Source organism: Balaenoptera musculus, chromosome 18 (genome assembly GCF_009873245.2).
Source record: "Balaenoptera musculus isolate JJ_BM4_2016_0621 chromosome 18, mBalMus1.pri.v3, whole genome shotgun sequence".
NCBI classification, from domain to species: Eukaryota; Metazoa; Chordata; class Mammalia; order Artiodactyla; family Balaenopteridae; genus Balaenoptera; species Balaenoptera musculus.
The window spans coordinates 51,068,310-51,080,998 of record NC_045802.1 but is presented as its reverse complement, the minus strand read 5'-3'; the positions used below and the strand labels follow the sequence as shown (position 1 = coordinate 51,080,998).

General features: G+C 36.3%; 1 protein-coding gene across 12 annotated transcripts in view; it reads right to left on the bottom strand.

Moving 5' to 3' along the window:
- The window catches only part of SCEL (sciellin), a 133,457-nt gene that overhangs the window by 14,477 nt on the left and 106,291 nt on the right, over window positions 1–12,689 (bottom strand). For all 12 annotated transcript variants that reach the window (XM_036831207.1, XM_036831215.1, XM_036831210.1 and 9 more), the window contains 2 exons: window positions 5,094–5,156; window positions 158–250 (listed from right to left, as the gene is read on the bottom strand). In XM_036831207.1, coding sequence (XP_036687102.1) covers window positions 158–250; window positions 5,094–5,156 — 156 coding nt within the window. The remainder of the gene's footprint in view (window positions 1–157; window positions 251–5,093; window positions 5,157–12,689) is intronic.

Below are 12,689 nucleotides of genomic sequence, written 5' to 3'. Positions count from 1 at the left end.
GCCTGCTTAGCCACTGGTAAAATTAAAAATTTCTGCATTTCAAAGGAAGGATTAGGTTGTATGTGGATATTTTCTTTAAAAAACAGAAGGAAAAAAAAAAAAAAACACAACAGAAGGAGAATAGTCCTGTCAGTTGTTTTATAATTGACCATAGTACCTGAGCGCCTTCCGTGCTTCATAAGAGTAGGCAGTGGTTCTAGAAGATGGGCTGATTAAAGCCTCAGTAGACCCACTAACTTGGCCATCTTGCCTGAGAGAGCAAAGGCGAATATTTGGCACTTAAAATCAAGGCCACCTAGAAGGTTTTTGTTTTATTAAAATTCTGTTCAATGAACTTTTTTTAATATACAGTGAACCTCTTTCTTGTTTGCCTGGTTTCTGCACAGATACACAAATAGAACACATGTATGACTTTACTCCTCCACAGAGACCACTAGCTTACCTTTAGGAATCATCTACAGGCATGTGTCACATTATCTAACGCTAAGACAGAATACTTTTTTACCAAGGGCAGGAACCATCTGAAATTGGTTCCAGTAACATTTTCACAGCAGCAGTGCCATTTTAGAAAGTTTTTCATGTGCAACATATCTGACAGTTTATCAGTTTAATGAAAATTATCCAGGGGTTCCTTGGAGAAATTCCAGTTTCCATTTTGTTTTTAATGGAAAGCAGTACTTTGAAGATTGCAAAAGAACTTTGACCTAGATTTCTGCTAATCTAAAAATGTCACTATGCTTAACAAAGTGCAGGCATATTTGCTTTTTCCTATGAGACAGAGGAAAATTTTAATGCTGGAGTAGTGAAAGCTTTAGCTCTTTTTCCTCCCCCGTGTTAGTAAACCCTGATATAGGAGAGACATAAAGACCAAGAGGAAGATTTAGATCTTGATCATGATTTATCATTCTTGACTGGTCTGTTCCTTCCATTTCCAGGTAGCTCTTAAAGAAGAAGAAAACATCTGTTCACATAGTATCAACTCTGGCATACAGAAAACCATCTTCTAGTTTTAAGACAGATGTTTCACAAAACAGATGTTTCACAGCTGAGTTAAAATGACACTAAGTAGTGAGAAAGTAGAATTAATATTATTAGAAGATTTTCTAATACGATCATTAGAATATGTCATTCCAGAAAAATGAACCTAGTTGTGAATTGTTTGGAAATATTCAAATCATATAGTATATAATACAAAACCCAATTTTAGCAAATAGTTTCAAAGGACAAAGGTTGTCAGTGAGTGTGAAATGTGTCTGTATTGTCCTCAGAAAGATAAAATCAAATATCACCAATTTGCAAAATCTGCAGATAGGAAAGTGAAATAATTTGTAAACAGTTCTGATAAGGATTGAACTGTGTCCTGCCAAAATTCCTATGTTGAATTTGGTTTAATTGGTTCGGCATATGGCTTGGGCATTTGCAGTCTTTTAAACCTCTCCGGTAAGTCTCACGTGCAAGTCAAGATTGAGAACCACTACCTTAGAGGCAGCCCGACATCTTACCCAAAAGAGCACTCGTTCTCAAAGTGTGGGCCCTGGATTAGCAGGTGAGTCTGATGTAAATAAAATTTGGGAACCAGTGCAATAGAGGACTCTCCACCAAACTATTCCTTAGATGCCTTGAATAATATTCCTAAAGAAGAACTTATGACTGACAATGTTTTTTGCTTGACGGCTTTATTGTTAAGACGTTACCCTTCATTGAAACAAATTGCTGAATTGTAACTTGCAATCAACGGTCACAATTTTGTTTCTTAATTAAATAACTCCATAAACTATAAAACCAAATATTGTGTTGGAACTTACAAAATTCCAAATGGAATTACACTTGAGAAAATGTTTTCTGCAGTGGAAGTTCACCTTGAAAATGTAACTATCTAGAACCTTCATACACTGCTAGTGAGAACATCAAACGGTACAGCTGATTTAAAAAACCGTCTGGCAGTTCCTCAAATGGAGTTACTGTAGGATCCAACAATTTCACTCCCTAGGTATTTACCCAAGAGAAATGAACACACTCTACACAAAAACTTATATATGTATGTTTATAGCGGCATTGTTCATAAGAGTGAATTACAATCCAACAGTGGAAACAATCCAAATGCCCACCAATTGATAAATAGATAAACAAAATGTAGTACATTCACACAGTAGAATATCATTTGGCAATAAAAAGAAATGAAATACTGAGACATGCTACAACATGGGTGAACCTTGAAAACATTATTCTAAGTGAAAAAAGCCAGTCACAAAGGACCACATATTTTATGATTCCATTTATATGAAATGTCCAGAATAGGAAATTTAAAGAGCCAGAAAGTAGCTTAGTAGTCGTCCAGAGCTAAGGGGTTGGGGGAAAATGATGTGTGACTGCTACTGGGCATTGGGTTTCTTTTTGAGGTGATGAAAATGTTGTAAAAGTGATTGTGATGATGGTTGTACAACTCTATGAATATACTAATCAGAAAGCATATAACTATGTGGACATCCAATTACTATACAAAGTGAATACATTCATAAAGTAAATCAAGTGTCAGTTTAACAGACTGGCCTATGACTCTTATTTAGATTTCCACTGTCCTATTTGACTTAACCTTGGCAACTTGACTTTAAACAGCATAAAATAATTTCAACTGATAAATACCCATGTCACTGCAAACTTTACAAATCTCTTTTGCATGAAGACTAAAAGCTTAGTAAGAGCTTACCATTTTGAACTGTTGTATGTGTTAGGGTTTACTTCTATTAAACTATCAAGGTTTTGAGCTCTGGTAAAAATTACAGATTTTAAATATATAAAAAGAAGTATTCTTATTGGTACCAAAGGGGATAGTGGGGGAGGGGGGCAGGAGATAAATTAGGACCTTGGGATTAACACATACACACTACTATATATAAAATAGATAATCATCAAGGACCTACTGTATAGCACAGGGAGCTCTACTCAATATCCTATAATACCTATAATGGAAAAGAATCTGAAAAAGAGTATATTTTATATATATATACATATAACTGAGTCACTTTTCTGTACACTTGAAACTAACACAGCATTGTACATTAACTATACTTCAATAAAAATAAATAAAATTTTAAAAAAGAATTCTCCTGTGGAAAAATAAAGAGAGGACTTGAGGCCAGGACACCTCTCTAATTTACTAACTTTCTGCACCTGATCAAGTCTCTTACTCTCTGACCCTCAATTTTCTTTCTGTTAAATTTTTACCCATTTTGAGAGTCAAGTAAACTTTCTTTTCTGTAGCCAGAATATATGGGTGCAAAATTGGGCCCAGAGATTTCTTTTTCCACTTTTTTTTTTTCAAGTGAGAATTTTTATTACAGTAGTTCTTTCAGAGCTGGGGCAGTGTCTACATTTTCCATTTAATTTGGAGACAGATCCTGTACAGGATTGGGATAGAACTGAAGAAGAATGAATAACATCTGAACACAGAACTGAGGGATGAGCAAATGATTTTGTAGTGGTGGTTAAAGCCTCCAGACGTAGTAACTGACTGTGATGATCACCATCCCACTGGAGAGACGGGGTGCATTTGTGAATGTACGTGTGATTGTCGGGTTATGTTAGGTAAGAGCACAGATGAAACTGCAGGAAAGTAAAGGAGAGTGTGTGCACGTTACAGCCAGCCACAGTGTTTTCCATCCCACACCCTCTTCTACACAGATGGCCACAACGACACCGCCTTGCTGAAGGAGGCCAGACAGACCTCGGAAAGCTAGAGGAAGGTGACGTTACAAGGAAGGAGAGGCAGGTAAAGTTCTTGGTTATCAAACAGCTACAGAGCAGAGAATAAGGAAGCCAATAGGTAGAGGGAAGAGCAGGAGAAAAATAGGCAGAAGCCAACAAAGAACTGACAATGACAAAGAACTAAGGTTAATGTCTGGGGATTCCTGATGGAATGTCCTCCGGTCAAGAATGAACAACATTCCAGTTCAGGCCTCCATGAAGCCCCGCCATGCTACCATTCCTGCCCTTGAATTTCCATTTCCTCATTAATCTTTCCAATAAAACCCTGTTTCATGAGCAAGCCTAACTCAAACTGAAACGTCTCTCAAGTCATATTCAGTGAAAAGTTCCTTAATTATACCTCCTCATTTACTTGTCATTTTTTAATTTGGATCATTTCCAAATAATATTTGAATGAGCTTGGTTAATTGTAAGCCCAATACTGTTCCCAAAATAGTGGATCCTATTGAAAATGTATCCTCCCTCATTCTATCAGAGGCTTGCTTGGGATCACAAAAAGAGAAGGCAGAGGATGATTTGGGGAATTAAGGGAACAGAAAGAAACTACCTACCTCTTATATGCAAGAGCCTTTAAGAGATGAAAAACAGACAAAACAGTGAGCCAGCTCTTTTCCTACTTTTCTACTCTCTTCACTTGATATCAACAATATCATTTCTTTACATAAAAGTTTTTTTTTTTTTAAACAGAAAAAGCAGCTGTATCTTAGGAAGGTTAAAAATAGAAACTTATTGCTTCTAGGGTCCTCCCATGTGTTGGGAGAAGAATTGCTAAACATGGAAGACTTTTAAAATTCTTTCCTAATTTAAACAATCTGTAACAACAATGAAGTATAGCTTCTATCTTAACCTTCGCTGTAAAAGAAACAAAGTACAACAGTTTTAAAGCTGGTACTCTCTGTGGTGTAAAGAAATTCCAAAATTAGGTCCTGTTTTGTGGCTGTGATGAATTTGTGCATTCTTTTAGCACTACGTATCCAAGGAAGAGATTCCCAGAGTGCTTTCTGCACTGCTGAAAACCTACCAAGCAACAGTAAGTAAAAATAAATCTTCACAACCCAAGTACAGAGCACTGAATTTCCATGATGCCTTTTACAGTAAGCCATTGAACAGCAGGCCCTTAGTCAGAAATTCTAACAGAATTCAAATTTTGCTAACTTTTTTCCAAATCAGTTATTAAGCACCCTGTACATTGTTTTTCATATTCAGATAGTGTTTATATTTAAATATCACAGTACAGTTCAACTTCTCAGAAAATCTTTCAAGGTTATATAATTTATGAAGGCTCATATGGAATTCATAAGAAAAACGTAAATTATAATAAGCCTTACCTTTCATTTTTACTCTTAGACATATTGGAATTTACTTCAATTAAATTTTCTAGGTCCTGGTCTCTATAGGAAAAAATATATATTTTTTACATATATATATATGATGTAGTTACATACAATTTTAGGAAATAAGCATTAGAATAAAAACTTTTTAGATCAGTACAAAATTTTAAACATAGTCATTTGTGGTCTTTAAGAATATGGACATTGAAAATCTGACATCGAATATTTGTCCTGTGCAACTCAAGTATGAGCATGGATTACGTTATGAGAGAGAAATAAAGAACTAATTTTTTGGAAGGTTTGAGAAATCTGGTCTGAAAAGAAACAACTGATTGATATTCACATTCGGCTAACTTTGAATGAATACTTACTTTGCATCACAAAGTACTAACTTGTGTATTTCCACGTGGACTATCTCATTCAGATCTCACAAAATCTTGCAGGACAGCATATGGGGCTCAGAAAGGCTAAGTGAATTTTCCAAGGTCAATTGACTAACTTGTAAAAGAGTCAAGGCTTGAGGCTGAGCCACCTGCCCATCTGAAATCAACTCTTAAATATTTAATTAGAGCCTTCATTCCAGCTTTTTGCATGACAGAAATATGAGAAGTCAACCCCAAATTTGAATAAACAATTCATAATGTGGAGGATAAATGGGACATTACATTCTTAAATCTTGGGCTACAATAATGATTTGACACACCTTCATGAGATACAATGTTCTCTGGTATGTTATGTATATATTAATTATTTATATATTTGCTATAACACTGGTAGTTCTTAATTTTTTTCCATGAGTTTGGAAAAGCCTTGTCACCAACGCTATTGGTTAGCAGGATGGCTTAGGAGTCAGAGCAAGGCCATTTCTTCTCCTACTTTCTTGGGCAAGTTAGTCAACCTTTCTAAGCTTCCTTTTGTAAACTAGGATAATAATATCTAATTTCATAAGGTTGCAGTGAGAATAAATGAGTTAATGTAAGTAAAATTTGTAAGCACAATGACTACAGTTGTGACTGAACTGAGTAAGAATAAATAAGTGATAATTAACAGAAGTGTAGTGACACAGCACTAGGCACTATGGATTCCAAAATTCTGAGGGACTATATTTTCATTTTTATTTCTGCCCTAACTTTTCACATCTTTAGAGTTAACTCCAGTTTTCATAAATCTCCCTTCTCCAGTCCTGAATAGTAGATTTCAAGTAAGGTTCTTTTACATGGAATCAGTGTAGGGACTCTGACACACAAAATTAATATTGATAAGGATGAAAAATAACATAAAAGTCCTCATATTTATGTGGGATGAGATTTAATACTCTTTTTATATAACATCCAAGCCATCAATAAGTGATAAATATGCTAATTAAGCAGCATTCCATAGCTACACTTAAACCTCACATTTAAAATACTAGCTGCGGGCCTGGGAGATCAGGAGGCAGGCAGGAGGGGCCCTCCAGGAGGAGCGGGAGAGGAGTGGAGGTTGATTGCCATGCCCACTCGGGCCTGGGGAGCCTGCTGTGCTCCTAGGCCATTCCCTGCCCTCCAAAGCCCCCTCCAGGCTGCGTGGGTCTTTGGGGGCATAGGACAGAGGCTGGGGAGATCAAGAGAGGCAGGCGGCAGATGAAGTCCCCTGCCCTCTGAAACCAGGGGTGGGGGGCACGCCTGGGCCCCTTCTGTTCCTTGAGCCTAAGCCCCACCCACCACAGCCCCCAGGGCCTTTTCCAGCCCTGTGGTTCCTGAGCATTGGCCCCACCCACCACCCAAACCTTGCCCTTGCTTAGGCCCTCCACAGCCAAGGCCTTTTTTTTTTTTTTTCTTTTCCCTCTTCCTCTTTTTTACTATTGTGGTATTCATGTACCTTCCTGATGTTGATTCATCTATATTTTAATTTTATATTCTTCCTAACATATCTGTTAGTTTCCTAGTCTAATGTTATTTTTCACTTTGTTTTTTTCTTTTTTCTTTTTGCTGCCCCAGGTGGCTTGTGGGGTCTTGGTTCACAAGCCTGGGGCCAAAGCTCCTGCAGTGGGAGCTCCGAGTCCAAACCACTAGACTAACAGAGAAAGACCCCAGGGAATATTCATTGGAGTGAGGTCTCACGGAGTTCCACATCTCAGCACCAAGACCCAGCTCTACCCAATAGCCTACAAACTCCAGTGTTGGAAGCCTCAGGCTAAACAACCACTAAGATAGGAACACAATCCCACTCAAAAAAGAAAAAAGAGACGGTAAAAAAATATGCCATAGATGAAAGAACAAGGTATAAACCTATAAGACCAAATAAATGAAGAGGAAATAGGCAATCTACCTGAAAAAGAATTCAGAGTAATGATATTAAAGATGATCCAGAATCTCAGAAATAGAATGGAGGCAAGGATTGAGAAAATACAAGAAATGTTTAACAAAGATCTAGAAGAACTAAAGAACAAAAAAACAGAGATGAACAACACAATAACTGCAATGAAAAATACACTAGAAGGAATCAATAACAGAATAACTGAGGCAGAAGAATGAATAACTGAGCTGGAAGACAAAATGGTGGAAATAACTGCTGAGGAGCAAAATACAGAAAAAAGAATGAAAAGAATTGAAGACAATCTCAGAGACCTCTGGGACAACACTAAATGCACCAACATTCAAATTATAGGGGTCCCAGAAAAAGAGAGAAAAAGAAAGGGTCTGAGAAAATATTTGAAGAGATTATAGTTGAAAACTTCCCTAACATGGGAAAGGAAATAGTCACCCAAGTCCAGGAAGCACAGAGAGTCCCACACAGGACAAACCCTAAGAAAAACACACCAAGACACATATTAATCAAACTAACAAAAATTAAATTCAAAGAAAAAATATTAAAAGCAACAAGGGAAAAGCAACAAATAACATACAAAGGAATCCCCATAAAGTTATCAGCTGATTTTTCAGTGGAAACTCTGCAGGCCAGAAGGGAGTGGCAGGATATACTTAAAGTGATGAAAGAGAAAAACCTACAACCGAGATTACTCTACACAGCAAGGATCACATTCAGATTCAATGGAGAAATCAAAAGCTTTTCAGACAAGCAAAAGCTAAGAGAATTCAGCACCACCAGACAAGCTTTACAACAAATGCTAAAGGAACTTCTCTAGGTGGGAAACACAGCAGAAGAAAAAGACCCACAAAAACAAACCCAAAACAATTAAGAAAATGGTAATAGGAACATACATATTGAAAATAACCTTGAATGTAAATGGATTAAATGCCCCAACCAAAGTAGAGAGACTGGCTGAATGGATACAAAAACAAGACCCATATATATGCTGTCTACAATAGACCCATTTCAGACCTAGGGACACATACAGACTGAAAGTGAGGGGATGGAAAAAGATATTCCATGCAAATGGAAATCAAAAGAAAACTGGAGTAGCAATACTCGTATCAGATAAAATAGACTTTAAAATAAAGACTGTTACAAGAGATAAGGAGGGACACTACATAATGATCAAAGGATCAATCCAAGAAGAAGATATAACAATTATAAATGTTTATGAACACAAGATAGGAGCACCTCAATACATAAGGCAAATGCTAACAACCATGAAAGGAGAAATCGACAGTAACACAATAATAGTAGGGGACTTTAACACTCCACTTACGCCAATGGACAGATCATCCAAACAGAAAATAAATAAGGAAACACAAGCTTTAAATGACACAATAGACCAGATAGATTTAATTGATAGTTATAGAACATTCTACCCAAAAGTGGCAGATTACACTTTCTCTCAATTGCTCATGGAACTTTCTCCAGGATAGATCGCATCTTGGGTCACAAATCAAGCCTCAGAAAATTTAAGAAAATTGAAATCATATCAAGCATCTTTTCTGACCACAATGCTTTGAGACTGGAAATCAATTACAGGAAAAAAACTGTAAAAAACACAAATACATGGAGGCTAAACAGTGCGTTACTAAATAACCAAGAGATCACTGAAGAAATCAAAGAAGAAACAAAATAATACATAGAAACAAATGACAACGAAAACACAATGACCCAAAACCTATGGGACACAGCAAAAGCAGTTCTAGAGGGAATTTTATAGCAATACAATCTCACCTCAAGAAACAAGAAAAATCTCAGATAAACAATGTAACCCTACACTTAAAAGAGAAAGAAGAACAAAGAAAACCCAAAGTTAGTACAAGGAAAGAAATCATAAAGATCAGAGCAGAAATAAATGAAATAGAAATGAAGAAAACAATAGCAAAGATCAATAAAACTAAAAGCTGGTTCTTTGAGAAGATAAACAAAATTGATAAACCCTTAGCCAGACTCATCAAGAAAACAAAGGGAGAAGACTCAAATCAACAGAATTAGAAATGAAAAAGAAGAAGTATCAACTGACACTGCAGAAATACAAAGGACATGAGAGATTACTACAAACAACTATATGCCGATAAAATGGACAACCTGGAAGAAATGGACAAATTCCTGGAAAGGTACAATTTTCCAAGACTGAACCAGGAAGAATTAGAAAATATAAACAGACCTATCACAAGTAATGAAATTGAAACCATAATTAAAAATCTTACAACAAACAAAAGTTCAGGACCAGATGGATTCACAGGTGAATTCTATCAAACATTTAGAGAAGAGCTAACACCCATCCTTCTCAAACTCTTCCAAAAAATTGCAGAGGGAGAAACACTCCCAACTTCATTCTATGAAGCCACAATCACCCTGATACCAAAACCAGAAAATGATATCACAAAAAAAGAAAATTATAGACCAATATCACTGATGAACATAGATGCAAAAATTCTGAACAAAATACTAGCAAACAGAATCCAATAGCACATTAAAAGGATCATACACCATGATCAAGTGGGATTTAACCCAGGGATGCAAGGATTCTTCAGTATATGCAAATCAATCAATGTGATATACCACATTAACAAATTAAGGAATAAAAACCATATGATCATCTCAATAGATGCAGGAAAAGCTTTCGACAAAATTCAACACCAATTTATGATAAAAACTCTCCAGAAAATGGGTATAGAGGGAAGTTACCTAAACATAATAAAGGCCATATATGACAAAGCCACAGCAAGCATCATACTCAATAGTGAAAAACTGAAAGCATTTCCATAAGATCAAGAACAAGACAAGGATGTCCATTCTCGCCACTCTTACTCAACATAGTTTTGGAAGTCCTCGCCACAACAATCAGAGAAGGAAAAGAAATAAAAGGAATACAAATTGGAAAAGAAGAAGTAAAACTGTCACTGTTTGTCAATGGTATGATACTATACGTAGAAAATCCTAAAGATGCCACCAGAAAACTACTAGAACTAATCAATGAATTTGGTAAGGTTGCAGGATACAAAATTAATGCACAGACATCTCAGGCATTCCTATACACCAACAATGAAAAATCAGAAAGAGAATTTAAGGAAACACTCCCATTTACCATTGCAACAAAAAGAATAAAATATCTAGGAATAAACCTGCCTAAGGAGACAAAAGACCTGTATGCAGAAAACTATAAGACACTGATGAAAGAAATTAAAGATGATACAAACAGATGGAGAGATATACCATGTTCTTAGATTGGAAGAATCAACAATGAGAAAATGACTATACTACCCAAAGCAATCTACAGATTCAATGCAATCCCTATCAAATGACATATGGCATTCTTCACAGAACTAGAACAAAAAATTTCACAATTTGTATGGAAACACAAAAGACCCTGAATAGCCAAAGCAATCTTGAGAAAGAAAAACAGAGTTGGAGGAATCAGGTCCCTGACTTCAAACTATACCACAAACCTACAGTAATCAAGACAATATGGTACTGGCACAAAAACAGAAATATAGATCAATGGAACGGGATAGAAAGCCCAGAGATAAACCCACACACATACGGTCACCTACTTTATGACAAAGGAGGCACGAACATACGATGGAGAAAAGACAGCCTCTTCAATAGTGGTGTTGGGAAAACAGGACAGTTACATGTAAAAGAATGAAATTAGAACACTACCTAACACCATACACAAAAATAAACTTCAAATGAATTAAAGACTTAAATGTAAGACCAGACACTATAAAACTCTTAGAGGAAAACATAGGAAAAACACTCTTTGACATAAACCACAGCAAGATCTTTTTTGACCCACCTCCTAGAGTAATGGAAATAAAAACAAAAATAAACAAATGGGACTTAATGAAACTTAAAAGCTTTTGCACAGCAAAGGAAACCATAAACAAGACAAAAAGACAACCAGCAGAATGGGAGAAAATATTTGCAAATGAAACATTTGAAATGAAACAGACAAAGGATTAATCTCTAAAATATACAAACAGCTCATGGAGCTCATTATCAAAAAACCAAACAATCCAGTTAAAAAATGGGCAGAAGACCTGAATAGACATTTCACCAGGAAGACATACAGATGGCCAAGAGGCATATGAAAAGATGTTCAACATCACTAATTATTAGAGAAATGCAAATCAAAACTACAATGAGGTATCACCTCTACCTGTCAGAATGGCCATTATCAAAAAATCTAGAAACAGTAAATGCTGGAGAGGGTGTGGTGAAAAGGGAACTCTTCTGCACTGTTGGTGGGAATGTAAATTGATACAACCACTATGGAAAACAGTATGGAGGTTCCTTAACTAAAAATAGAACTACCATATGACCCATTAATCCCACTACTGGGCATATACCTTGAGAAAACCATAATTCAAAAAGTCATGTACCACAGTATTCATTGCAGCACTATTTACAATAGCCAAGACATGGAAGCAACCTAAGTGTCCATCGACAGATGAACAGGTAAAGAAGATGTGGCACATATATACCTTGGAATATTACTCAGCCATAGAAAGAAACGAAATTGAGTTATTTGTAGTGAGGTGGGTGGACCTAGAGTCTGTCATACAGAGTGAAGTAAGTCAGAAAGAGAAAAACAAATACTGTATGCTAACACATATATATGGAATCTAAAAAAAAAAAAAAAAAAAAAATTGGTATTGATGTACCTAGTTGCAGGGCAGGAATAAAGAGGTAGACATAGAGAATGGACTTGAGGACATGGGGTGGGAGGGTGAAGCTGGGGCAAAGTGAGAGTAACATCAACATATATACACTACCGAATGTAAAATAGTTGGCTGGTGGGAAGCAGCAGCATAGCACAGGGAGATCAGCTCGGTGCTTTGTGTCCATCTATAGGGGTGGGATAGGGAGGATGGGAGGGAGGCTCAAGAGGGAGGGGATATGGGGATATGTGTATGCATATGGCTGATTCGCTTTGTTGTGCAACAGAGACTAACACAGTATTGTGAAGCAATTGTACTCCATTAAAGATCTTTTTAAAAAAACAAAATAAAATAAAATACTAGCTGCACATCTTTGAAAATGTAGAAATTAGTTAAATTATTTTTTAATGTGAGTTATAGTAGAAAATATGCCAATTAATATACGTAAAAAGTACAGGATTTCAGAAGTAGCTCAGAAGTATCAAAATCATTTGATTCTGCAGTCTGAATGATGTAAAATTCAAAACTGACTTCTTCAATATAACTACTAGAACTGTGTGAGGAGACC